This window comes from Coenobita brevimanus, chromosome 47, assembly GCF_032717465.1.
Source record: "Coenobita brevimanus isolate Jiangsu-jjx chromosome 47, ASM3271746v2, whole genome shotgun sequence".
In the NCBI taxonomy this organism is placed as follows: Eukaryota; Metazoa; Arthropoda; class Malacostraca; order Decapoda; family Coenobitidae; genus Coenobita; species Coenobita brevimanus.
The window spans coordinates 1468499-1495061 of NC_137000.1; the positions used below are offsets into that span (position 1 = coordinate 1468499).

Genomic DNA, 26563 nt, shown 5'->3' on the forward strand with positions numbered 1-26563 from the left:
TGTGATTCATGAAAGATGTGGAGTGAGGAAGTCTGTGGACACCAGAATCAAAGAGAGTGTACTGAGATGGTATGGTCATGTGGAGAGAATGGATAACAATCGAGTGGTGAAAAAGAGCGAATCTGAATAAGGGAGAAGGCAAGGTAGGCCAAGGAGAAGGTGGAGAGATATGGTGGATGAATGTGTAGGGAAGAGAGGTTTGGAAGTCAGTGAGGCTAGGGAACTGACAAGAAATCAAGCTGGCTGGATGAATGTTGTGAGAAGAAGTGCATGATCAGGGACTTGGCACTCCTTTTTAACGTGGCAGCGTTTGGACTGACTCAATCGGATAGGTTTATGTGAAGCTACAGATCGTGATGAATGTTTTTGGCGTATCTGATAGAGCAAGGATTCTGGGGGCTTGAATGATGAGTGAGTGGAAGCATGGCCCATTGGATTCGACAAATTTGGGCTGTCTGGACATTGCTACTCCCCACCCTGCCCTAGGGTGGGAAAGGAGGTTTAGATGATGATGATGATGATGATGATGATGATCATGATGATGGTGATGGTGATGATGATGATAATTGTAGACAGTTGCAGGAAGATTTAGATCAACTACATACAGTAAATGGAGCCAGTTAGGGAAAACTGATTTTAACAATGGTAAGTGTAAAGTAATCAAGATGGGCACACACAACAGAAGACCAAATTGGAACCGAAAAATGGGAAATGAAGACATCAACAGAGCTACTCAGGAGAAAGAGGGTATAATAATGCAAATAAGGAAATAAAGGAGCACTGTGGTCTTCATGTGGATGTGATTGAAAGTGTTAAAGAAATACTTTGAGATGGTCTGGCCATATGGAGAGGATGGAAAATGAAAGACTGATAACAAGAGTGTATGTGAGACGGAAAGGAGCAAAGGAGAGGGAAACCAAGGACGAGATGGTGGAATGAAGTGAAAAGATATATGAGAGAAGAAGGTGTGTGTTTGAGGAAGAGCAGCCAAATGGCAGAGGACAGAGCAACATGGAGGCAAGTTGCTGGTGGCCAACCCTGAGAGGCATTTGATAAATGACAGACAGACAAATTAATATATGAAGAAGGTTGAAGTGTCATGGGAGAATATGTCATTACTACCGAAAGACAAGACATGCCAAAGGAGCACTTGCTCAAAACCACAGGACTGACAGAAAAAATAAAAATTATAGCTGACAGTATAAATAATTTCCATAACTGCAAATTCTTCATAAAGAAAATGCATCCCTACTGTACAGTACATAGCTACCTATTAGTTTGCCACCACAGTAAAGGCTTCATGTTCTATCACTGGGGTATAAATTACTGAGTTTGTGTTTTGTTGGCACTCTCCTCCACATACAACTGCATCCGGCACAACTCTGTTCTTAAGGTCTTCAGTGGAACGATGTGGGGTGACTCCACCTCCACTTGTTCTCTCTCTGCCTCCACCCATGCAAAGTCCTGAGAAAGAAAAATTTATAAGGATAATTCAGACTACCATGCATGAAAAGAAAAATGGTTGTCAGTTAATTCTACTCAAGTAACACACAGCTGTCAAATTATTTACATACTGGCCCTCTCCACTATAGCAAACACACATGGCTAACACAGTAAATTTGCTGAGGGCCCAGAATCAAACCCTTCTACTTACGAATTTCTTTTTTTCTTCCTGATGGTCTTATGGCTATATCACTCCACAAAGATAGGCTTGCACTGGATTGATCTCCAAGATACAAATGGAACCTTTTCTGTACGTAATGCCATCAGAGGAAGTAGATCTGTTACTACTATTAATGTACTGGACTAGAGTACCCTACCCTCAGCCCCCTATGCCTCAAAGAGATTAGTTTTATATATATATGCACCTTCCGGTGGTGAGGTGTATCACCCAGCTCAGACACGGGACCCAACTGGTGCTCAGGCAGACCCTGCAATGCGTCAGCCAATCACAATGCATTGCAAAAGCAACCCACCCAATGTGCCAAGCCTGCCATTGCTCTCTCTATCTCTCCTGTGGATGCCATATAACTAGGAAGAATTCTGACAGCCTCACATGTTGCAGGTTTTCTCACTGGCTGGCGCACTGCAGGGTTTTCCAGGACGCCAGCTGGCTACTGAGTACAGTAAAGCCCCAAATTCCGTGAAAAGTACCACAAACCACGAAACCACTAAAGTTGAAGCATTGATCCTATGGGAAATAGGCTAATTGCTTCTGGGACCCATGCCAACTCCCCCTAAAACCCATTTATAAAATAGAAAATTTACTGATCACACCTGAAAAGAAACTAGTATCAATACAAAGTACATAATAGGCAAGGAAACTACTTGGAAGGCTGGAGTGAGGTGCTTAATGGAAGTGATGGGGATGTAATTTCTGAGGTAAGTGAAGAGGCTACTGTGCCCCGCCACCTCTGGCACCTCCACCCTCCACTGCCTCTGCACCTTTCTGTGCAACACATACATGCTGTGCTACATCTCTTCTGTCTGCTGCTCCTGCACAAATGCACAAAGCTCCTCATCCTCGAGCAGGTTTTATGTTTTTCTTGGCATGAATAAGGGGGTTTTCGCATGAAAACCGGTGTTTAGGAATATTTGCAGGCCACCGCTAACCGTGATACCACGAACAAAGATGTCGCTAAACTTGGTGCTCCACTGTACAAGCTGGCTGATATGCCTCACATCCTGATAGTCCTGTTTCAGTGCCAGATGTTGCATATTTTTGCTGGATATTGCTTTAAGAGCCTAACCAACAGTGCCGGATATTGCGACACTGGATAAGTGAGAGTTTAACTACAGCTTCTCACTACATCAAAAAGTAGCTCCGTTTTGTTGCATCACTATCTGTGGTGCCACTATTCCCAACACTGTGCATACCTGGGAACCCCTGGACAACTGATGGCCATGACAGGATGAGCTGGACACACACAACAAATTTATACAGGTCAGAGAAGAATCTCCCACACTCAGGGAGATATGAATGACTGCCTTTAAGTTTATCACTATTATAGGTCTCCTTTAAGCTAAATAAGACTGTCTCACAGGACAAGATGAAAATAAGACACATAATCAAGTCCACAGGATTAACCCCCTTGAATGGACAACATACTGTATATATACTGTATTTTAGTAATTCTTGCTATCTTCAGATAACTTTATTTTATTTTAAACATATGATAACAAAGAGTTATTGAGGGTTATACAAAAACTAATCCCAGCATTCTAAAAAGGTAAAAAGTGGTAACTACAAAACCCATTTTATCTCTTTCCAGGTGTAGGCATCCATGGCTAATCAACATTTAAGGGCATATTTAAGGGTTTATGATCAGCCTACTTCTTTTGATGGCATCATGTATTAAAAATAAATAATAAATAAATAAGTAAATAAAATCCAGTAACCCCATGGGGATCAAACCAGTGCAGCGTCATAACTACACCTTTGGCATTTTACTGGTAGAATGAATACTACCAGTATATTCTATCATCCAATCCTACGTTGCCCCATGAGGAGTGTAGAAGGCCGGGCCTAGGCAGTTGGTCCTGACATTTAAGATGAGAGTGAACTCCAGTATATAATACAAAATATGTCATGGCTGGAGGGATTAACTGACCTTATGCTGTGGTCCAGCACTAAGTGTGGGTGGAACATGCTCAGGAACATGGATCTGGACGGCAAATGAGCAGCCTGGTGGAAGAGGCTGCAGGAGGGAATCACTGATGCTGAGCTTAAGACAAAAGGCTCTCAGGGCTTCCTCTAATCGTGACAACTGGGGGTCTTGCCTGTTACACAATTTACAAATGCAGTTAATATCACCTTATTCTTTAACTCCTGCAATCAGATGTATTTTTCTTTCTATGTACATTTCTTTCTATACTTATTATATACAGAGAATGAATGTACAGTAACCTTTCACAAGTTGAACTACTGTATATGGGGCTCTAGGATAGTCTGACTTACCAAATTTTCCAACTATCTAGAAATAACGGGAAAAAAAAAATTATATTACACCCCCAAACAGTCACAAATTATTGTAAAAGCTCGATTAACTGGACTGCATGGGGATTCTTCTATTCCGGATATGGAATTTTCTGGATGACTGCATGTTAAGCTTAGAAATTATCTGGGAGGTCAAACAAATGAAATAGGACCAAACTTGGGGCTGAACACAAACCAGCAAACATTACCAAAAATTATCTTTTTAAAATTTAGCATATGTTACAGGCCAAAATAATTTTGAAAACCTAGCTGCATACACTACTTTATCCTGTACTGTACAGAACTAATCAAGAATTATAGGGGGATCAACAGGATCATGAGATGAGGACACAGACAGTGGAGATGGAGAAGTGGAAGGAACAAGGTCAGGAGTCGAAGAAGTGGAAGGAAGGACGATCTGAATCGGTGACGACTGGTATCTGGAATATTTTCGACCTGGTGCCGGATCGAATTTGCGTTCTGGTTATACCGATGTGCCGATGCATCGAATGCCGGTTAATTGAACTTTTCGACCCCATGCCGGATCAAATTTGCGTTCTGGTTATACCGATGTGCCGATGCATCGAATGCCGGAGAAGCGTGTACCTGGCAGCAAGCTCTCCAAGCAACGGATATCTGCTTTGTGTTGTGCCAATGCTAACGGCATGCACCGGCTTAAGCCCGTTATTGTTGGCTGTGCAAAGCAGCCTCGGTGTCTTCGTGGGATGATGGATGTCCTTCTTGTCATCCGGTACCATTCTTTGAAGGCATGGTTTACAGCCCAGATCTTCAAAGACTGGTTCCACCGCCACTTCGTCAAGGAGGTCATACATTATGAGACGAAAACACTGGGAATCCCACGCGACCAGGTAAAGGCCCTCCTTCTCCTCGACAATGCACCTGCCCACTCGTGCGACAAGGACTTGGCGGCTGAGAATGGCCACATTAGGTGCACGTTTCTGCCACCTAATACTACTGCTCTCATCCAACCAATGGACCAAGGAGTGATCATGGCAACGAAGCACCTATACCGCCGGAAGTTCCTGGACGAGGTGATGGTTGTTCTCGAGGACAAGGACGAGAGCAGGAAGGGATGGGACACGCAAGGGCAGCGGACTTTGGAAAACCTTCGCCGCTACAACATCAAGTCTGCAATCTACAATTGGGCCAGTGCATCGAAGGAAATCCCTGTCAAGACTCTAGAAAATGGTTGGTCTCGTCTGCTTCTCGGAACGGATGCGGTGTACGATTTCCTAGGTTTTGAAGTGGATGACTTCCATGCACATCTACGTACACACGGCGACGATGTTGATGTGGACGACGTGCGTGAGTGGTTGGATGACGACGATCCTGGGTATCAGACCCTGTCTGATATCGAGATTGCATCTTCAGTTGCAGGTGTCAGTACCCAGCTTGAAGATTCCGACGAGGACGGCAACGATGATGCGGACTCCTCTCAGCATGACACAACTCCAGCCATCCCAAAACTGAGCGCACTCCCGGAACACCTAGGGTTCGTTCTGGACTACCTGGAACACCCGGACAGCGACAGGGAGATGGGGCCCTTGGGACTTGTGGAGGAAGTGCGTGCTTTCAGGCAGCGCATCATAAATCGTCAGAATCATCTTTCCTTGCGTCAATCAACGATTGACAGCTTTTTCAGGCCCGTGACCCCTGCTGTGCTCAGCCCTGGCTCCACTCCGTTGCCTCCCAAGACAGGCCCTCATGCTCCGAGCCACAGCCCAGCACATCAGCCATGGTGGAGTCACCGCTCGATGTGAGTTTGCGTCCGTCTTCAGAGTCGTCTGCAGTAGCTAAGCCATCACCACGACCCAGCGACGCACCCCTATGTCACCTCCCTGTGCTACTCTCAGATTCTGACAGTGATTAGACGCCAAGAACTTCTCCACTAGACTACACGGGAATTTACAGTGTTGTGCAATGAAAAAAAAAACAGTGCATTGTGTTAAGGATTTACAGTTGTGAGTGAAAAGACAAAAATTTAATGGACTGTAACTAACATAAATTAACTTGAGTGTTTTTGGTCTAGAAAATGGTTTTAAGAGTGGAAGGACTTAAAGTGCAGAGTGCAACACTTATTTCATTAAGGCACAATGAAGCGCAAGTAAGACAAGGGTGCGCACTGTGAAGAGAATGGACTTCTGAGTGCGAATGACTAAGTTCAGTGCAAGACTTCACAAACAGTGTACTGCAAGTGCTTCAGGAAATCCTTCTTACTGTCAGAGTCTGAGAGGAGGCGGTTATTCATCGAGATGGCCATGGACTTGCTGTAAGTAGGCAGAATGTTTCAAACTGTACTCTACTGTATTTTCCATACTATACTTACCTCCAACACCTCATTTCACTCTTTTATGTCCCTTATTGGTGTGAATACGCTGTGTCTTAGGCGCTATGCATGTGCAGTAGGGAGGTGTTTTTCTGAGTTAGGCTAGGTTAGGGTCCATAACTACCAGTCCAGGAGCCAGGGACTTGTAAGTACCCAGAATGTTTAATATTGTATGAACCTACCTCAAAAACCTCATTTTATGCTTCTTTTGCATTTATTTCAGTCTTTTATGTCCCTTATTGGTGTGATTTGGGTCTTAAATAGGTGCTATGCATGTCCAGAGGGAGTTGTATAGGTGTTTTTCTGAGTTAGGGTCCATAAGTACAAGTCCAGAAGCTAGGGCCAAATATCCGGACAGGACCACTATCCGGACCTGCCTATGGCTCTATTACGTCGGATATTGGAGGGATTACTGTATATGGATGGAGTTATAAAAGAGATACAAGGTAGGGCAGTTGATGTGGGAGTGGCTCTGGTGAGAGAGGGCATTGTTTGGAAACTCCCTGTACTGTTTTTTGCAGATGATGCTGTGTTGTTAAGTGAAGATGAAGGGGAGCTGCAAGGCATGGTGAATGAGTTTGGGAAAGCGTCTAAGAAACAAAATCTAAAGGTGAATGTAGGGAAGAGTAAAGTTATGGTCTTCGAGAAAAGTGAAGTCAGTGAATGTACAGTGAGGTTAGATGAGGAGGAAATGGAAAAAGTGCGTTCAAGTACTTGGGTAGTGTGATGAGTAAGGATGGAAGTTTTGAGGGTGAAGTGCTTTAAATGGTACAACAAGGAAGAAAATGTAAGTGTGTTCAAGTACTTGGGTAGTGTGATGAGTAAGGATGGAATTTAGAGGGTGAAGTGCTTGAGTGGGTACAGCGAGAAAGAAAGGTTACTGGTTCCTTGAAAGCAGTGATAAGAAACAGGGAAGTGAGCATGGAAGTGAAAAAGTTACTACATGACAGTATTGTGATACCAACTCTAACGTATGGAAGTGAAGCTTGGACGTTGTTGGAAGGACACAAGTCAAGAGTGAGAGCAGTGGAAATGAGTTATTTAAGAGCAGCCTGTGGAGTCACATGGAGAGACAGGCTGACGAATGAGGATGTAAAGGAGCATTGTGGCGTGGATGTGGATGTGATAGGAAGAGTTATGAGGAACACATTGAGGTGGTTTGGCCATGTGGAGAGGATGGAGGGTGAAAGACTGACGAAGAGAGTGTATGTGAGTGAGGCAGAGGGGGGAAGAGGGAGGGGGAGGCTGAGGATGAGATGGAGGGATGGGGTGGAGAGGTATATGAGAGAGGGGGGTGTGAGTTGGGAGCAGGGCAGTGAAATGGCGGGGGACAGGGCGACGTGGAGGCGATTTGTTTGTGGCCACCCCAAACAGGATTGAGGCGTCTGGCAATAGACAGATAAATAGAAAATTGAGGAGTTTGGTAATGTGGCTGTTGCGATCTGGCAACTCTGTTTCCCTGTCACCAACAGTTACTGCCTAACCTCGACCGCGAGTAAATGCTTATCGTAGTGGATGCCACACGTGCTCGTTTTTTGTGAATAAACAGTGAATAAACTGTAATACCTCGCCATTAGACCACATGGGAATTTACGTTGTTGTGCAGTGTTAAGAAATTAGAATTTAGAGTGCAAAGGATTAACTGTGGAGTGCAAACTGGCGGTTGAAACTGGCATGGTGCAGTTAAGAACAATGTGCATTGATAAACAATTATAACTCACCGTGCAAAGAATTAAGTGCAAACCAACACTGGATTACTGTACGTGCTTCAAGAGCATTTTCACCACGGCCAAAGCCTTGGAGAATGTGGCCACAGACGAGCCGTAAGTACCCTAGATGAGGTACAGTCACTTTTAATTCCTCATTTTTTGGTTCCTTTTCATTTATTTCATGCTTTATGTCCATTAATGGTGTGAAAAGGGTCTTAAATAGGTTTAAATAGGTGCTATGCATGTCCAGTAGGGAGCTGTATAGGTGTTATTCTAAGTCAGGCTGGGTTAGGGTCCATAAGTACAAATCCAAGATGCTGGGGCCCACTTTCCAGATGGGACCACTTTCCAGACATGCCTTTGGCTCTATTACATCGGATAGTGGAGGGATTACTGTACGTGAATCGCATAGTACACGAGGACCTATTTTTTATAGAATTTTAGAGTATTTTTTTAATAGTATGCAAACTGAACTCGTAATAGGCGAGATGGCAGTGAAGAGTGGCCCAAATCCGGGGTTATCCCAAGATGCACCAATGGTTGCCTACGTTCCTCCCACCTTGTGACGTCAATGATGTGCACTCGTGACGTGACGCTCAATGTGCCGCTTGGAGGGTGGAGAGAGAAGCCCAGCAAAGGAAACGCACACGCATAGTGGGTACACTCGCTGTTCCAGCTACGTTCTCGTCTACTCTGAGGCTATTATTTTGTGTACTACAATCTGTTCCGGTGATTGTCGTACTACGCCATGATGTCTGCTGCATCATCCAGAAGGAAGAAATGCATCAGACATGCCCTGAAGATGGAAGTCATCAAAAAAAAGGAGCAGGGCAAGGGTAACACTGCCACTGGAAAGGAACTCGGCTTGGCGGAATCGACGATACAGACAGAATGGACGAACAGGCAGGCCATAAAGAAGACTGTTAAGACATATGGGACAGCAGCAATTGACGGAAGAAGCAGGCCGACCAACTGGGCAATAATTTTCATGGAGTGGTACCTGCCAACATACATCCTGAGGAAACAGAAGGAGGGCGTGCCACTGAACAGGTGCTACATCAGCGACCAGGCACAGCTATTCTACATGGCTGCAGCTCAGAAGCTTGGTGTCGAGAAACCATTCCAAGCCTCCATGGGATGGCTAGGCCGGTTTCTGAAGAGGAAAGAGCTACATCACGTTTGCCTCAGCGGCGAGTGTGCATCAGCGGATGAAATGGCAGCCAAGGACTACCCAGCCATCCTAAAGCAGATAATCAATGAGGGTGGCTACAGCAGGGACCAAATCTACAATACTGATGAAACAGCCCTAATCAACAAGGCTATGCCAAAGTCCAAATACAGTATATCAGTAAACATCAGATGCAGGCCCAGGGGAGAAAAATGGACAAGAGCAGGAAAACGGTCATGTTCGCCGTAAACTTATCAGGCTCACACAAGATGTGGCCTGTTGTGGTTCATACCACAGCACACCACAGATGTTACAAGAATTGTCGATGCATGGATGATAGAGGGGTGTACTGGTACAGCAACTCCAACGGTTGGATGACGAGAAGCATCATGTCGGAGTGGCTGCTAATGCACTTCATCCATGATGCCAAGGCGAAGTCCCGGGAACTTGGCATCCCCTTCAAGCTGCTCCTCATCCTCCACAATGCCCTAAGTCATCCAACCTGCCTAGCAGACCTCAGTAGGGACTGCAAGATCGTTTTTTTGCCACCCAGAACAACCTCTCTCATCCAACCACTAGACCAGGAGTTGATTGCAAGAGTGAAGCAGCTATACCACCATCGCCTCCACGACCATCTCCACAGAAAGACCGACAATCCAGAGGAACTGCAGGCAATCCTTACCTTGGACACCGCTGGGAGTGACATCATGGACGCCAAGGATGGTTGGGACTTGCCACCCGTTCCGCCTGCTCCACACACAGCACCCTCACTACTGACCGCTTCAACTCCTGAGAAGAGTGTAATGGCTTTTTGGTGGTCATTCAACCTCAAGGATGCCATCAACTTCCTGTTGTCATCTTGGGCAGATATCACCGATGCAACAGTCAACCATGCCTGGCGCCTTCTCGTCCCACACCTGTGCGACATCACACTGGCTGCCTCGGAAGCTTTCAGTCTCTGGCTGCAACTGAGGCAGCCACTCTCACAACTGCACAAGCTATGCCTGGGTTTCAGGCCATCGTGCTGGAGGAGATCAGGGACATACTTTTGACAGCAGTGGACCAGGATCCCCAGGAAGTCGTGCAACAAGTGGACAAGGCCAAAGCAGAGCAGGAGACCGCAGCAGAAGAGCCAGCAGCACCAGTGATGGAGAGTGGAGACTTGTCGATGATGGGGATCAGCCAGGTACTGTGTGCCCTGGATATATTCAAAAAAGAATTCAAGGACACTGAATACTGTCAGTTGCGAGTGGAAGAAGTGATGACTTCACTGGACAGAAACTTCCCCCACTACACAGACAGACACGACCAGGAGGTTAACAGAAGGAAGCAAACCCTCATCATCCGTTACCTACGGCCTCAAAAAAGCGAGGAATCACTCCTTTCAACATCAGAAGAGCCATTTCCTGGGGAGGATCAAGAGGATGATGCAATGTCTGAGGTGTCAGAAATACACTTTGAAGGGTTTATGAATAAAGTGAGTGCTTTAGCTAGTGAAAGTGTCGAACGTGCTGGTGACAAGAGTGGTGAGGAAGGTGATGTGTCGGGTGGTGTGGCGGGTGGTGTAGGAGGTGTGCGCTAGGTGCCTCACCCCGCCTCGGATCCCCTTCTTACGTCCATCAAGCCTGTTGTCCCCTTGGTTAAGGTGAGCAGCCATATTCTTGTTGGTTTAGTTAAGCCATATCCTTGTTGATTTAGTAAAGTCATAATCTTGTTGGTTTACAATATCATAGGTAATATGTCTTAGACAGTTTCCCTGTACAGTACAATACTTAGGTCTGAAAGGGTTACAGATGAAGAGGGGTGCCGCCCATATGTAATTTTTCCCATATCATCCACCCACACCCACACACTAAATACAGTGGGACTTGGAGAAAGGCTGGGACAACAGCAAAGTTTATTCAGTTTTGACATAAAGATATTAATGATGTCTGGAACAACTGTCTGCAAAATGGAGACTGCCTAGACTGGTAACCAGGTACAGAAGTCAAAGCATAAATTATTGGCATGACACATCCAGCAAGTATGGGAGGATGTTGAAGAGGGCTGGGGAAGCCCTCAGCATCAAATCTAATCTCACCAATTCACACAAACCACATACTTCTCTCAGCATCCTTGGTTTGACTGAGTTAGTATGCTGTGTGAAAGACAATAAAAATTACTTGACTTACTTTATGTTCTGGGGTTTGGCTGGGTGCTGAGTGATCTCAAAAACAAACTTCTCAACTGGAGTACCCTCAGAGTTAAGCACAACCACTACCACTTGTTCTACCTCTCCCTTCTCTAGCACAGGACGCAGTGACCCCACACACTCACTGATGTAGGACCGAAGCCCCGGGTGGACACACATCTATATAAACAGGGAAAATCATTGGGTGGTAATATGCATACAATTGTGGAAATGGTGTCACTCCAATAACTACACTGAGGAACAATACCAGAGGAGGTAAGAAGAAATAAAACCTTAATGGTTGGGAAACTGGATAAACTGGACAGGGAGTCTGCAGAATTAGGCTAGTCTAAGTGAAAATTACAATAATTCAGGTCTGTTTTTAATCAAGAATCCATATTCAATTCTCCTCCTTTGATGCATTGTAATTCAAGTCATTTTCATCAGGAGTCCATAATGGATTCTCCTTAGAAACAAAGTGACTTGTGAAGGTAATTTGTGCATAAAGCATTTTGCTGCATGAGACATACCTGGCATATATCGGCCAGCAATGTTCACTGCCAAATCACTTGTATCAAGCATGCCTACGGAGAGGCTCATACTAAATATCAGGACAAATGAAAGCTCTTACACATTATATGGCAAACATATCTCACTTTAAATGGTCTGCTAAACCAATAGCTATAAAACTAAAAATATGTCAGAGGATTACGAAAGACATGACTGAAAAGAAGTCTATCTTTAAAAATTAATCCATTCATTCCAGTGATGCAACTTTTTTTTTATTCTGGCTAACTCAAAATGGCAGTTGCAAATCAGAGGAGGAGGGAAAATGGGGATATCACAGAAAAGAAGTGTGTGAAGAATGCTGAAGGAAAAGTAGTGGTGAACAGTGAGGGTAATATGGATGCCTGGAGAGAACATTATACTGTAACCAGTTGCTGAATGAGGAGTTTGACTGGAACAGGGAAGCTTTGGAGTCAGCAGATCCAGTGTTTGGCCCTTGGCCTTTGACTGATGCTGCTACTACGAGCAGGACAATTGGTAGGATGCAGATGGCGAAGGCATCAGGTACGTCTGGGTTGACTGCTGAAATGCTGAAGGCCTAAAGAGATCTTGGAGTGGAGTTGGTAACTGATTTGATAAATACGATTATATATGAGTGTGTTGTCCCAGATAACTGGATGAAATGAGATTATAACTGTGTACAAGGGGAAGTGTGATGCCCTGGAAAGAGGAAATCATAGAGGCATAAGACTTTTGGACCAGATAATGAAAATAATGGAGAGAGGTCTAGAAGGTATGAGTAGATAAAGAATGAATACTGATGAGATGTAGTTTGGGTATATGCCAGGCAGAGGGACCATTGATACCAAATTCACTGTTTTACGTCTTTAGGAAAACTATACAGTATTGTATATGAAAAAAAAGGAACCTGTATTTTGTTTTTGCTGATTTGGAAAAAGCATTTGACAGAGTCCCTAGGGAAGTGGTGAAGTGGGCAATGAGAAAGCTTGGGATGAATGAGTGGCTGGTTAGACTGGTTATGGCTATGTTTGTGCATGCTTGCACCAAGATGAGGAGTAGACTGTAGCACCAGTCGAGCAGGGCAGTACTTCCGAGGTGGATGGAAAGCTGACAACAGGGAGAGCTGGAGCTCCCATTTCATCAGCCCTCAGGATTAGTTCCTGACCATCCCCCTTTGCTGAACTTTTTCAGTGTCTTAGTAACACAGAGTAGGACAGCATGCTCTCCAATACGAGCTTCTCTATCAACATCATATTACATGCACAATACACACTACACTTCCTTTTCCAAAATTCAAAAATAAATCATGGCATCAGAACACACAGCCTCGGATTCCTGAGGGGGGGGGACCATAAATTCTTCCGCCCCTCTCCCAGTGATGACCCGAGCTGCCTGGAACCACTGTCTGACTCACTTCATTTCTGCAACATCCGCGGTGCGGCCTTTCCTCTAACTTTCACTCTGTTCAACACCACCTCTCCTCCTCCAAACCTCACCTTCTTTTCCTAAGTGAGATTCAGCTGCCTGAGGCAACTGACAGCAAACGTTTTTCTGTATCCTCCTATTTTCTCTATACTCATTTCAGAGCTACAGGTGGCTGTTGTGTATATATACACAATGACTTATCTTGCTCTCATGTTCCTGAACTCGATTCTTCTGAATTCTCTACACTCTGGCTTCAGCTTTCCTGTCATTCTCTGACTAAATATATCTGTGCTGTTTACTTATCCCCTGATTCTGCTGACTATCAAAAATTCTTAGACTATCTTATGTCTACGATGGAACACATTCTATCCATTTCTCCTTTCTCTGAAATCTCCATTCTAGGAGATTTCAATGTTCATCACCACCTTTGGTTCTCCTCTCCTTTCACTGATCCACCTGATGAACAAGCCTACATCTTTTCCATCCTTAATGACCTAGAGCAGCTTGTATAGCACCCTACCCATATCCCTGACCGCCTTGGAGAGATCTCCAATATACTTGACCTCTTCCTTACAACTAATCCTTCTGCTTACACTGTTAATCTTTTCTCTCCACTGGGATCCTCCGATCACAACCTTGTTACCTTAACCTGTCCTATCACTCCGGTAAGGCCTGTGGACCCTCCAAAAGAAACGTCGTCTGTGGCACTTTGGAGCTGCATTTTGGGAGGCCCTCAGGCAGTACTTCTTTGATTTTCCCTGGAATGAGTATTGTTTCCATGGCCAGGAGCCATCCAAGTGTGCTTTGTGCATTACGGAGGTTATTCTCTCGGGCATGGAAGCATACATTACTTTCTCATATCCTTTGACTAATGTGAGAAAGCCTTGGTTTAATTACGCTTGTTCTAATGCTGTCCCTAACAAAGAGAGGGCCTATAAAAGGTACCAGAACCAACCCACCCCTGAATCACATCTTTTTTACGTTTCTGCCCAGAATCGTGCTAAGTCTGTTCTTCGCTCTGCTAAAAATAATTTCATCTGTACTAAATGCTCTCAACTCTCCAACTCGAATTCTTCCCGCTTCTTCTGGCACCTTGCCAAAAACCTTTCTAACAACTTTACCTCATCACCTTTCCCTCCTCTTTTCTGCTGTACCCCTGTGCAAAAATAAAGGTGAACGAAGTGAGTGCAAGAATTATCGTGGCATAAGTTCATTAAGTGTGGTAGGGAAAGTATATGGAAGAATTATTATAGAGAAAGTAAGAGAGATATCAGAATTCCTAGTAAGTGATAAACAGGGTGGCTTTAGCAATGGCAGACAATGTATGGATCAAATATTTGCAGTGAGACAGTTAACAAAGAATGCTTAAGAGAAGGACCATCAGGTGTTCATGACATTCATGGATCTGGAAAAAGCATACGACAAAGTGGATAGAGAAGGACTGTGGAAAGTTTTGCGCATGTACAGTGTAGATGGTAAGCTGCTAGGTGTTGTCAAGAGTTTTTATGATGGTAGTGAAGCATGTGTAAGGGTTAATGGGCATCTAAGTGAATGGTTCACGATTGGTGTGGGTGTTCGACAGGGTTGTGTGATGTCCCCTTGGTTGTTCAATATATATATATATATATATATATATATATATATATATATATATATATATATATATATATATATATATATATATATATATATATATATATATATATATATATATATATATATATATATATATATATATATATATATATATATATATATATATATATATATATATATATATATATATATATATATATATATATATATATATATATATATATATATATATATATATATATATATATATATATATATATATATATATATATATATATATATATATATATATATATATATATATATATATATATGTATATATATATATTATCATGGCCCTCGCCTCATTCACCACTTCTCGGGAAATCATCGACGATCGAGGCTCCAACACAGTCGAACACAGGTGCCAATGCTCCGAGCCTCCCTTTCTGACTGAGTTAGACGAGGTGTTGTGGGACCTTCTCATTCACTCTAGAGTCAGTCTCAACCAAGCAGCCAAGGCTCAACACTCTCCTGAGGGACTCTGGGTGCAAGGTCTCGTGAGTACTTAGAACTATCAACGAGGGAGTGAACACAATATTAAACCACCTTTTTCACCTACACCTACCTATACATTTAAAGTTTACACTTTCTTTTTTTTGTTGTGACTGATACTCGCTGGTTATTATTGGTGTCATTTACGCTATTTACAAGTGGGTTCACTGACGGAAGTGTTTAATCAATGCTCACTTCGGGTGACTGGAAAGCTACTTTGTTTTTTTTATACATTAATTTGTGTTAACGGTTTGTCCTCTGGGTGGTCGACCTTGTTTATCAAAGACGACCTCCCTGGGCGAACCGTGTTAACTAGTGTTAAGTTTTTGTGTAAATATGTGTTAAGTTATTAATAAGACCTAAAGTTTCTTAGAGTTTTCTATCATCCTGTGTAGTGATCGGGTAGTCCACCTAATATCTCTTGCCCTTAGACCTTTCACTATCCGGCTCATTACATAATTGGGGGCCTGTCCGGGATCAATTATTTACACAGCCAGTTATCTTGTCGCACGCACTCATTACACACACGTTACATATACAGGGATTTTATTTTTTTTTCTCTCCCACTCGTTGAGTGTTCTAGTCCTCGCTTGAACTCTGCTGGATGAATGTGCAGGTGACTAGCCTTTAAAACTCCTACACGAAGGCCTGGTGTAGAGGCATACGGTTATTTTGTGTTCTTCCAGTCAGTTAGAGCGTTGTTACTGAGCGGAATTATTCCCTAGTGATTTGCGCCTTCTCCCCTCATTCTAGCTGTACAGAGACTCGTCTTTACTCATCAGAACCAGTGATGTTCTAAGTCAATTCTTAAAGTCGCTCGAGGGTAACTTGACCAGTCTAAACTCAAAAGAGTGCTTTCATGTCGGCTCCTGTTTGTTTAACGGGGGGTGAAACATTCGCTGGCATCTCGTGGCTCGTTACCTTCTCTGAAGAGATTACTCATCAGGGGTCGCTCCCCTCACTCACCAGGACTTCATAATCCTCTTATCTTATGTCGGTACTTAATCTCTAGTAAAAGTCAGGAGATAACTTGCGGTTATGTGTTGTCATCTTCTCTCACATTTTTCCTTAATTAGTTTAACGTAAATTTTACAATGGCTGCAGAATTCGATCCGACAGAGTTTGTCAGCAATCCCTCGGTAGAGGAGCTTAAGACCTCTAGAGCAACTAAAGACCAACTTAAGTACATAGCTAAAGAATTTGGACTCTCATTCGCTAGCGATATCCTTAAGGAAGAGCTTATGGCACTGATTCTAGTCCATCTTCGGGATTTACCTCGCAGTGATACTAGTGAAGAAAACAAAGGCCAGGATCCAATGCTTCTTTTAGAAATAGAAAAAGTTAAATTGGAGGCTTTGCAGATAAAACTAGCATACGAAAAAGAAAGGGATGAGAAAGAAAAAGAAAGAGAAAGAGCATACGAAAAAGAAAGGGAAGAGAAAGAAAGAGAAGAAAAAGAAAGGGAACGAAAACTCCAATTAGCAATGCTACAGAGACAGTCTACTAATCCACCCCAAAACAAGGTCGGACTCACTAAATACTTGTCTTTCTTGCCTCAGTTCTCTGACAAAGACCCAGAAACTTTTTTTCAAGGAATTCGAGTCCTCTGCTGAGCACTTTGAAGTTGCTAAAGAGTATTGGACATGGCTCTTAAAGCCAAAACTATCTGAAAAGGCCTTAACTATCCTAGCGGGACTAGAGAACACAGATTATGATTCGGTAAAAAAGGGGATTCTAGCCGCATAGTGCATCACTACTGAAGGGTACAGACAGACTTTTCGGAACTTAAACAAGTCTCTGCACCAGACTTATCTGGAGTTCCCATCAGACAAGCTTAGATCGCTGAAAAAGTGGCTCGGATCAGCCGCAGTTACTACCTTTGATCAACTTGTGAACTTAATAGCTTTAGAGGAGTTTAAAAGTAAAGTTCCCTATTCTGTAGTCTTGCACATCACCAGCAGAGACGAAACTGACTTGCTTAAAGCTGCTCAGATTGCAGATGTATTTTCACTAGTGCACCGTCAGGGTCCTTCAGGGGACCGGAAACTAGAGAACAATGTGAAATCCGGTGCAGGTGAAAAAGGGTATGGTAAGCCAGTTGATAGTGATGCCAAGTCAACTCTGTTCTGTTCTTTTTGTAAAAAGCCTGGCCATCTCATAAGGAATTGTACAAATCCCAAATGCAAGGTAGCAAAGGCCTTCTCAAAACCTGTAGCTTCCTTTAACACTGTAAAAGAATCTACCTCCACTGACCTTTTTACACCTTTTATGTCCCAAGGGTCAGTTTCATTTGCTACAAGGAGGCATCCTGTTAGAATTATAAGAGACACTGCCGGAGGACAATCCCTAATCTTAAAATCAGCAGTCCCCGGTATTGAGCAATGCTACACAGGTGAAAAGGTTTACTTGAAAGATTTTCATGATCCCTTCCCTATTCCTCTTACTCGGGTATACCTTGATAGTCCTCTTGTTAAGGGACAGGTACTTGTAGGTGTTAGTAGTGATCAGTCCTTACCAGTGCCTGATGCTGAGTTTTTGTTGGCTAATGATTTGGCAGGTGGTTCGGTGTTCCCTCCACTCATAATTAGTGACTCCCCTTTGCAGTAAAATCCCACGGGAGACCTTGAAAGGGAGCAACCTAATCTCTTCCCTGTTTGTGCTGTAACACGCGCTCGAGCCAAACTAAATAAACAGTCCCCTCCTCAACCACTGCCACCTAATAATAGTACACACTCTTCAGGGAATCTCGGTCCACTATTCACAAATAAAGTTCTCTTTGAAGCTCGGAAAGATGACTCTACCATATCAAAACTTCACTCTAGAGTCATTCCAAAAGACCAGATCACTCACTACCCTTCATATTACCTTCAAGATCAAATTCTTATGAGAGTATTTAAACCATCCAAATTACCAGACGAAGCGACTTGGGCTGAAGTTCACCAAATAGTTTTGCCCATTATATTAAGAAGGCCAGTAATGGAGATCGCTCATGAAAGTTTTGCCGGACATTTGGGTATCACTAAGACCTGTGAGAGAATTTTGTCTGAGTTTTATTGGCCAGGAATGAGGAAAGATGTTGCCTCTTATGTTAACACTTGTCATACTTGTCAGGTTGTGGGGAAACCAAACCAAGCCATCCCACCTTACCCATTACAACCTATTCAAGTACCCTTCCAGAAAATTGTAATCGATGTTGTAGGACCACTACCAAGAACAAAGAAGGGAAATCGGTACATCTTGACAATCCTTGATCCAACTACCAGGTACCCTTAGGCCTTTCCTCTTAAGAATATCACTTCGAAAACCATTGTGTCTAAACTCGCCCACTTATTTACCACCTTTGGAATACCGCAGGAAATTCGGAGTGATAGAGGCACAAATTTCACTAGTGATCTCTTTAAAACTGTGCTATCAGAACTCTGTATCACTCAGACTCTATCAACTGCTTACCACCCACAATCACAAGGAGCTTTAGAAAGATATCAAACTCTTAAATCACTCTTACGTAAGTTTTGCTATGAAAAGGACCAGGAATGGGATGAGGCCTTACCATTTATGTTGTTTGTGATCAGAGAAACGCCCAATGAGTCCCTAGGTATTTCTCCCTTTGAGCTCTTGTTTGGGAGGAAAGTGAGAGGACCTCTAAGAGTAGTCAAGGACAAACTACATAATTCTACCTCCCATAAGCTTGTCTCGGTTACTAGATACCTTGATGACCTGAAAGCAACCCTCACAAAAGTCCGTACCTTTGCCCAGAACAATCTTAAGCAAACTCAACAGGTCATGAAGACAAACTTTGATAAAAAGGGTCAAGTAAGAGCATTTCGGGAAGGTGATCAGGTCCTAGCCTTCATTCCCATACCTGGTTCACCATTGCAAGCGAAGTACCATGGTCCTTATACCATCTTAAAGAAAGTGAGTGATACAAATTACATCATAGACACCCCTGATCGTCGCAAGTCCACTCAGTCGATTCATGTTAACTTACTAAAGTCTTATAAAAGAAAAGCTCCTGCACCAGATTATAAGGATAACGATGTAACTTCTTGCTGTATGTTCACTACTACAGACCCTACAGACTTAAATATCTCTACAGACCTTACAGACTTAAACATTCAACCTACAGACAAAGGAAATAACTCCTACATCCTAAAACACCTGGATGAGTACTTGTCACACCTCTCCCCCTCACAAGCCCATGACATCACCTCAATCATTCAACGAGATTTGGAGGTTTTTGGTGACCATCCTCAGCAGTGCACCCTTTTATCTCATGACGTAGAGTTACTCCCAGGAACTTCTCCTCTACGCCAGGCTCCTTACCGTCTCCATCCGCAGAAACGTGAGCAGATGAGGAAGGAGGTAGATTATCTACTCGAACAGGGGTTGGCCGTTCCCAGCTGCTCCCCGTGGGCGTCACCATGTCTACTTGTTCCCAAAGAGGGTGGACAACTACGCTTCTGCACCGACTATCGCAGAGTGAATGCTGTGACAGTGCCGGATGCCTACCCCTTGCCACGAGTGGATGATCTCATCGATGAGCTGGGAGCAACACCTCCACCAGATTAAGGAACTGCTCCACAGACTGCGGGAGGCGAGACTTACAGTTAAGCTGGAGAAGTCTACGTTTGGTGGTGCTACAGTGACCTACTTGGGACACCAGGTGGGCCATGGTTGCGTACGACCGAAAACCGCCAATGTAGCAGCAGTCCTGCAGTACCCACGGCCCACTAACAAAAGGGAGATACGGCGCTTCCTTGGAATGGCGGGCTTCTACAGACGTTTATGCCCCAACTTTGCGAGGACTGCTGCCCCATTAACGAGACTTGCTGCTGGGAGCGTGAAGTATGAATGGACGCAGGACTGCCAAAGCTCCTTTGACCAACTCTAGAATCTGCTGGCCCAGGGTCCGGTCTTACGAGCCCCAGACTTCTCAAAGCCATTCGCCTTGCAAACTGATGCCAGTGACATCGCATCAGGTGCAGTCTTGCTGCAGGAAAACGACGGCATTCTACATCCGGTGGCCTACCATTCTGTAAAGTTCGACAAACATCAAAAGAACTACAGCACCAAAGAAAAGGAGCTATATGCCATCGTAAACGCCATCAGGAAGTTTGAGTGTTACCTGCAGGCCGGACACCAACCACTGCAGGTATATACGGACCATAATCCTTTGGCGTTCCTACAACGCAACAAGTTCACAAACCAGAGACTTCTTAGATGGTCCCTATTTCTACAGCCTTATAATGTGACCATTACACACATCAAAGGATCCCATAACTGCATTGCTGACGTCCTCTCTCGCATCTGACTGTCGGAATCTTCAACGAGGGCCTCATCTTCTCTCAGACTCCACCCAGTTACGTCGTCTTAAGGAGGGAGGTATCATGGCCCTCGCCTCATTCACCACTTCTCGGGAAATCATCGACGATCGAGGCTCCAACACAGTCGAACACAGGTGCCAATGCTCCGAGCCTCCCTTTCTGACTTAGACGAGGTGTTGTGGGACCTTCTCATTCACTCTAGTCAGTCTCGACCAAGCAGCCAAGGCTCAACACTCTCCTGAGGGACTCTGGGTGCAAGGTCTCGTGAGTACTTGGAACTATCAACGAGGGAGTGAACACAATATTAAACCACCTTTTTCACCTACACCTACCTATACATTTAAAGTTTAAACTTTCTTTTTTTTGTTGTGACTGATACTCGCTGGTTATTTTATTGGTGTCATTTACGCTATTTACAAGTGGGTTCACTGACGGAATTGTTTAATCAATGCTCACTTCGGGTGATTGGAAAGCTACTTTGTTTTTTTTATACATTAATTTGTGTTAACGGTTTGTCCTCTGGGTGGTCGACCTTGTTTATCAAAGACGACCTCCCTGGGCGAACCGTGTTAACTAGTGTTAAGTTTTTTTGTAAATGTGTTAAGTTATTAATAAGACCTAAAGTTTCTTAGAGTTTTCTATCATCCTGTGTAGTGATCGGGTAGTCCACCTAATATCTCTTGCCCTTACACCTTTCACTATCCGGCTCATTGCATAATATATATATATATATGTATAGGGATGGGGTGATGAGAGAAGTAAAAACACGTGTAATGGAGAGAGGGATGGCATTGGTAATGAATGGTGATGGATGAAATATCTCAAATTTGTATGCTCATAATGCAGTACTGCTTGCAAGTACCAGACAAGAACTTGGTAGGCTAGTGCAGAGTTTTGTTGAGGTCGGTGAGTGTTGTGCCTTGAGAGTTAATGTAGAAAAGAGTAAAGTGATGGTTACTGAGAGAGAAGGTGACTCCCAGTGGAGTTAGTGAATGGAGAGAGAGTGGAATTGGTGAGAGAGTTCAAATACCCGGGTACAGTGATAGAAAATAGAGGAAAATATGCAAAAGAAGTTGAAAGTAGAGTGGCACAAGGAAGAAAAGTAGGTGGTGCAATGAAGGCCTTGATAAGAAACAGAGGCTTGAGTGTTGCAGCTGCACAAGGCTTACATGAAGGAGTGTTAGTACCAACTTTAACATATGGATGTGAGACTATGGTGTGGCATGAAAATGAAAAGCCAAGAGTAAGAGCAGTGGAGATGAGACCGCTGAGGAATGTATGTGGAGTACAGAGGGTGGATAGCATACAAAATAATGTGATCTGTGAAAGATGTGGAGTGAGGAAGTCGGTGGACACCAGAATCAAAGACTGTGTATTGAGATAGTATGGCCATGTGGAGAGAATGAATAACAATACAGTGATGAAAAAGGTATGTCTGAGCGAATTTGAAGGAGGGAGCAGGCGAGGCAGGCCAAGGAGAAGATGGAGAGATATGGTGGATGTGTGTGTGAGGAAGGGAGGTCTGGAAGTCGGTGAGGCTAAGGAACTGACGAGATCGAGCTGACTGGATGAATATTGTGAGAAGTGCATGATCAGGGACTTGGCACCCCTTTTTAACATGGCAGCATCCAGATTGACTCAACCGGATATGTTTATGTAAAGCTACAGAACGTGGTGAATGTTTTTGGTGTATCCGACAGAGCCAGAATTCCGGGGGCTTGAAAAATAAGTGAATGGAAGCATGGCCCATCGGATTGTTGCAAATTTGGGCTGTCTAGACATTGCTACTCCTCACTCTGCCCTACGGTGGGAAAGGAGGTCCAGATGATGATGATGATGATGGATTGGTGTACCAGGGTGATGAGTCCACCACCAGAGCTGTTGGCCTGGTCTTGTCTGATGGTGGTGAAATGATTAAATGTAGATTTTTTGTGTGTCCTGCATAGTTTTGTTTCTTGTAAGATGGCAGTGTGTATGTTCTGTTGTTTGATGAATTGTGTGACTTGTTTTTTGGTGTTTATGGCATCTACGTTTATTTGAAGGATGTTAATGTTGTGTGTATGATATGTGTTGGGTGCTGCAGCACAGGGGGGGAGGTTGGGGTGTGGGTGGAGGGGAATGGATAGGAGAAGGTTGTGACAGAGATAAGGGGTGGGGTGGATTAGATTAGGGTGGAATAGGGGGGGGGGATTTGATAGTGTGGGAAGGATTGGTAGGTTATGCCGAGAAGGTGTGGAGGAAGTAGGAGAGGAGCTGGTGGGGTGGTTAGAGCGTAGCGGGAAGGAACATAAGAAGCAGGTCCAGGTGTTTGTGTAATGTTCTCTGGATGCAAGTGTTGTGCAGGTGAAATGGTTCTAGTTCTTGCAAAAACTGGACTGAATTGAACCCTTCGTCTGCTGACTCGAAGTGACGGGTTTTGAACATGTTGGACATATGTATTTGTTAATGGGTCTCAAATAAGAGCGTTCACGAGGCGTGGAAAATCTGCCAGAAGCCACCAGAAACTGTCTCGTTTTCATTTCTATGGGCTAAGGGGGTCTTGGTTAAACTTCAGTGTAATATTTCTGATCAATAATTACAAAACTGGTTAAGCAAATACCGTAGCTTTAATAAATTTAAATCACTCTTACTTATGCCATTTCACCCAAAATACTGCAAAAAAAAAAAAAAAAAGATATATATTCTTCCCTAAGAAGGTTAGGAAAATATCTGCCAATAAGACTGTTTTTGGACCGTAAGAAGTAAAAAAGGCGTATGAATATTGACACATTGTATATAATCTGACTTATACAAAAAATGGCACATATGGTCTTTCCATGGCCTAGTGCTGCCAGATGTACGATGCAAGCATACACAGATCAGCTGATGGAGATCAGTGCGAGTGAAGACAGACAGCTGTTTTGGTTTGCTCGGAAAACTTGTTTTACCACACGCAGTATCTAAATTTGGACAAGCTTTCTTGAAGTGAATTAAGTTTTGTTTGTTTTTACAAGAAGTTTAACTTGTTAGTATAAATTATAAGTAACTTCCGTTACTGGTTAAAGATATACATAAATATTTCTACACATGCATAAACTAAGCTGCAACTGCTGTGGAGTATTTTTTTTTTTTTTTTTTTTTTCAAGCTGCAGTGACACAATACTGTTTTAAAGAGAAGGAATAGAATATTTACATATTTTTACAATTAGTAAGATGCATGAAAATGGACATTCAATTACTGCCTGACATGTGATTTTTCTTTTCCATCTGAAAAATAAAATACTGGTGACATATGGCTGACGAAGAGAGTGTATGCGAGTGAGGTGGAGGGGGGGAAGAGGGAGGGGGAGGCCGAGGGGGTGGAGAGAGATATGAGAGGGGGGGGTGAGTTGGGAGCAGGGCAGTGAAATGGCGGGGGACAGGGCGACTTGGAGGCGATTTGTTTGTGGCCACCCCAAACGGGATTGAGGCGTCTGGCAATAGATAGATAGATAGATAGACATCTGGCATTTCTCCAGGCACGCAAACGCTCCTATTGCTCTCAATATCCCATATTGTTTCTCATGGTGCTTGAAGTGCTTTCACATGACTTCAGATATGGACTCCCGTGGGGGATGTTTTATGCCAATGATTTGATGTTCACTGCAGACAATGAAAGGGATGTGGAGAAAGATTTAGGAAGTGGAGAGATGGCATGGCATAGAAGGACTTGAGAGTAAATGCAAAAAAACAAAAGTTATGATATCTTGGGCTGGTGGCAGTACAGTGACAGCTGAGGGATAGCAGTCATGTGCAGTTTGCCACAAGGGCGTGGAAAGTAATTCCATCTTGTGCACTGTTTGTGAGAAGTAGGTGCATAAGAGATGTAGTGGTATTTGAGGTGCACTTCAAGATAATACTCATTTCATATGGGTGGTGTGTCAAGGAAAGCTGGAGATTGTCAGGCATGAAAGGACTGATCTCTCAAGAGAGAGCGAGACTGGTAAGTCTCTCAAGTGTGTGAATAAGTTTCGTTACTTGGGAGACATGTCCTGGAGGTGGGGCTAGAGTAAGGAATGGTTGGAAGACACTCGGGGAGCTGCTGCCTGTTCTGACATTGAGAGGGCACTCCCTCTGTGCTAAGGGATCTTTGTATGTGGCATGTGTTAGAAGTGTAATGCTTTATGGTAGCGAGACCTGGGCAATAATGGAAGATGATATTCACAGACTCAAATGTACAGAAATGACAATGATTAGGTGGATGTGCATTGTGTCATTGGATGCGAGGCCTGGGGAGGGACTAGGTTTATGATGGATGAGTTAAGAGGAAGAATGGGATCGGAATGTATTGGTGCTGTGGTGAGGAGAGGTACACTGAGATGGCTTGGGCATATGGAGAGGATGGGGGATGACAATTTCGTGCAGAAAGTGAAAGGTGTTAACGTTGGAAATAGGGTTGCGAGAGGCAGACCAAAAAAGATATGGGACGAGATCATAGAGTGTGACCTCAGGGATAAGGGACTTAACCTGCCGCGTTCCAGCAGATTTTTCACCAGTGACCCTCCCCAATCCCGGCAGATTATTATTATTATTTTTTTTTGGCTGAAGCCTCCGCTTTTTATGAGAAACATCAAAAATTCAGAGAGAAAGTGCTCAGTTGAGTTTAGAAATATGGTAGAAGTAAGAGTACCTTTACCATGTTACCGTACCGTGTTCTCTCAGGCCAGTTTCGAGAAAACGTTTTCTATGGGAGAGGTAGCTATTTCAAACCATTTGTAACTGGTCTGATATTTATTTATTTGGTACGAATTTATAAGTAGTATAAGAGTATATTGGTTTTCAGACAATAATATAGGCGATATAAGCATTGTTCACTCACCAAAAACATCAACATATGGCACCTTCTTTTACGATGTTACCGTCTCATCACTTCTGCTTGTTTCTTCCTCTGGCTTATTTCTTCCTTTGTCCTCCACCTCAGGAATCACTTTTGCCTTGAATTTCGTCATTGGAGAGACCGTGGTGCGACATGTCTTTACTGGCCAAGTCACTGCTAACAAGTGAGTTGCCGAGAAAATGGCATGCAGGGGGGGGAGGGGGGTCAGGTGGGGCCAGGCATTATCCCCGCCTGGCATTGGGTAGAGGAAGGTCTCCCACATATGCCTACCAAAAATCACCCGTGAAATTTGAAAAATGTGCAAATGATGGACCTCGCAATTGTAAAACGTATGGATATGTCGTCGGGTGTCACCGTGACAAAACGTGGTGATGTATCCATATGTCGTCGGGACACCTCGGGTTAATAGGCAGGCTGCCAGAGACTGACCAGCATGGAGAGCCGCCATCAGATGACCAAGGCCGACCCATACAAGCATGGTGGAGTCTTTGTAAACAAAACAAAACTCAAATTGGTTTTATTCAGGTTGAAAAAGACCTCTCTTGTTCCAGAGATTAATAAAAGTTGTAGCTAAACCCTACAGCTCGAAATGACTCTCCTAAAGTAAATATCATAAAATGCGCACAGGTAGCACGAATGTAGTTTTTAAAAAATACATTGACAGATTGGTGGGGTTAAACAGGAAACAGGCTTAAGCAAGACACAGCAGAGAGGTTGTCAATGGGCAAGAAGACAACAAAAGCATGTTTCTCAAAACTCACAACTTTCAAGCACACTAGAAATACCACATGTCAATGGGCAAGAACAAGTGCGTTTCTCAAAACTCACAACTTTCAAGCACACTACAAATACCACATGCCCAAAAAACAGGTGTCTGAAGCCAACATTAGGGAATGACACTATTTAGGCTGTAGGATACTATAACTGTAAA

At 43.7% G+C, this 26563-nt stretch overlaps 1 protein-coding gene across 1 annotated transcript in view; it reads right to left on the reverse strand.

Annotated features, from left to right (window-relative positions):
* Positions 1-447: 447 nt before the first annotated feature.
* PolZ2 (DNA polymerase zeta subunit 2) overlaps positions 448-26563 on the reverse strand; it is a 33755-nt gene continuing 7639 nt past the window's right edge. Inside the window, exons 4-6 of the mRNA XM_080271769.1 lie at positions 11372-11550; positions 3612-3780; positions 448-1464 (exon numbers count right to left, since the gene is read on the reverse strand). Coding sequence (XP_080127895.1) covers positions 1324-1464; positions 3612-3780; positions 11372-11550 — 489 coding nt within the window. The 3' untranslated portion in view covers positions 448-1323. The remainder of the gene's footprint in view (positions 1465-3611; positions 3781-11371; positions 11551-26563) is intronic.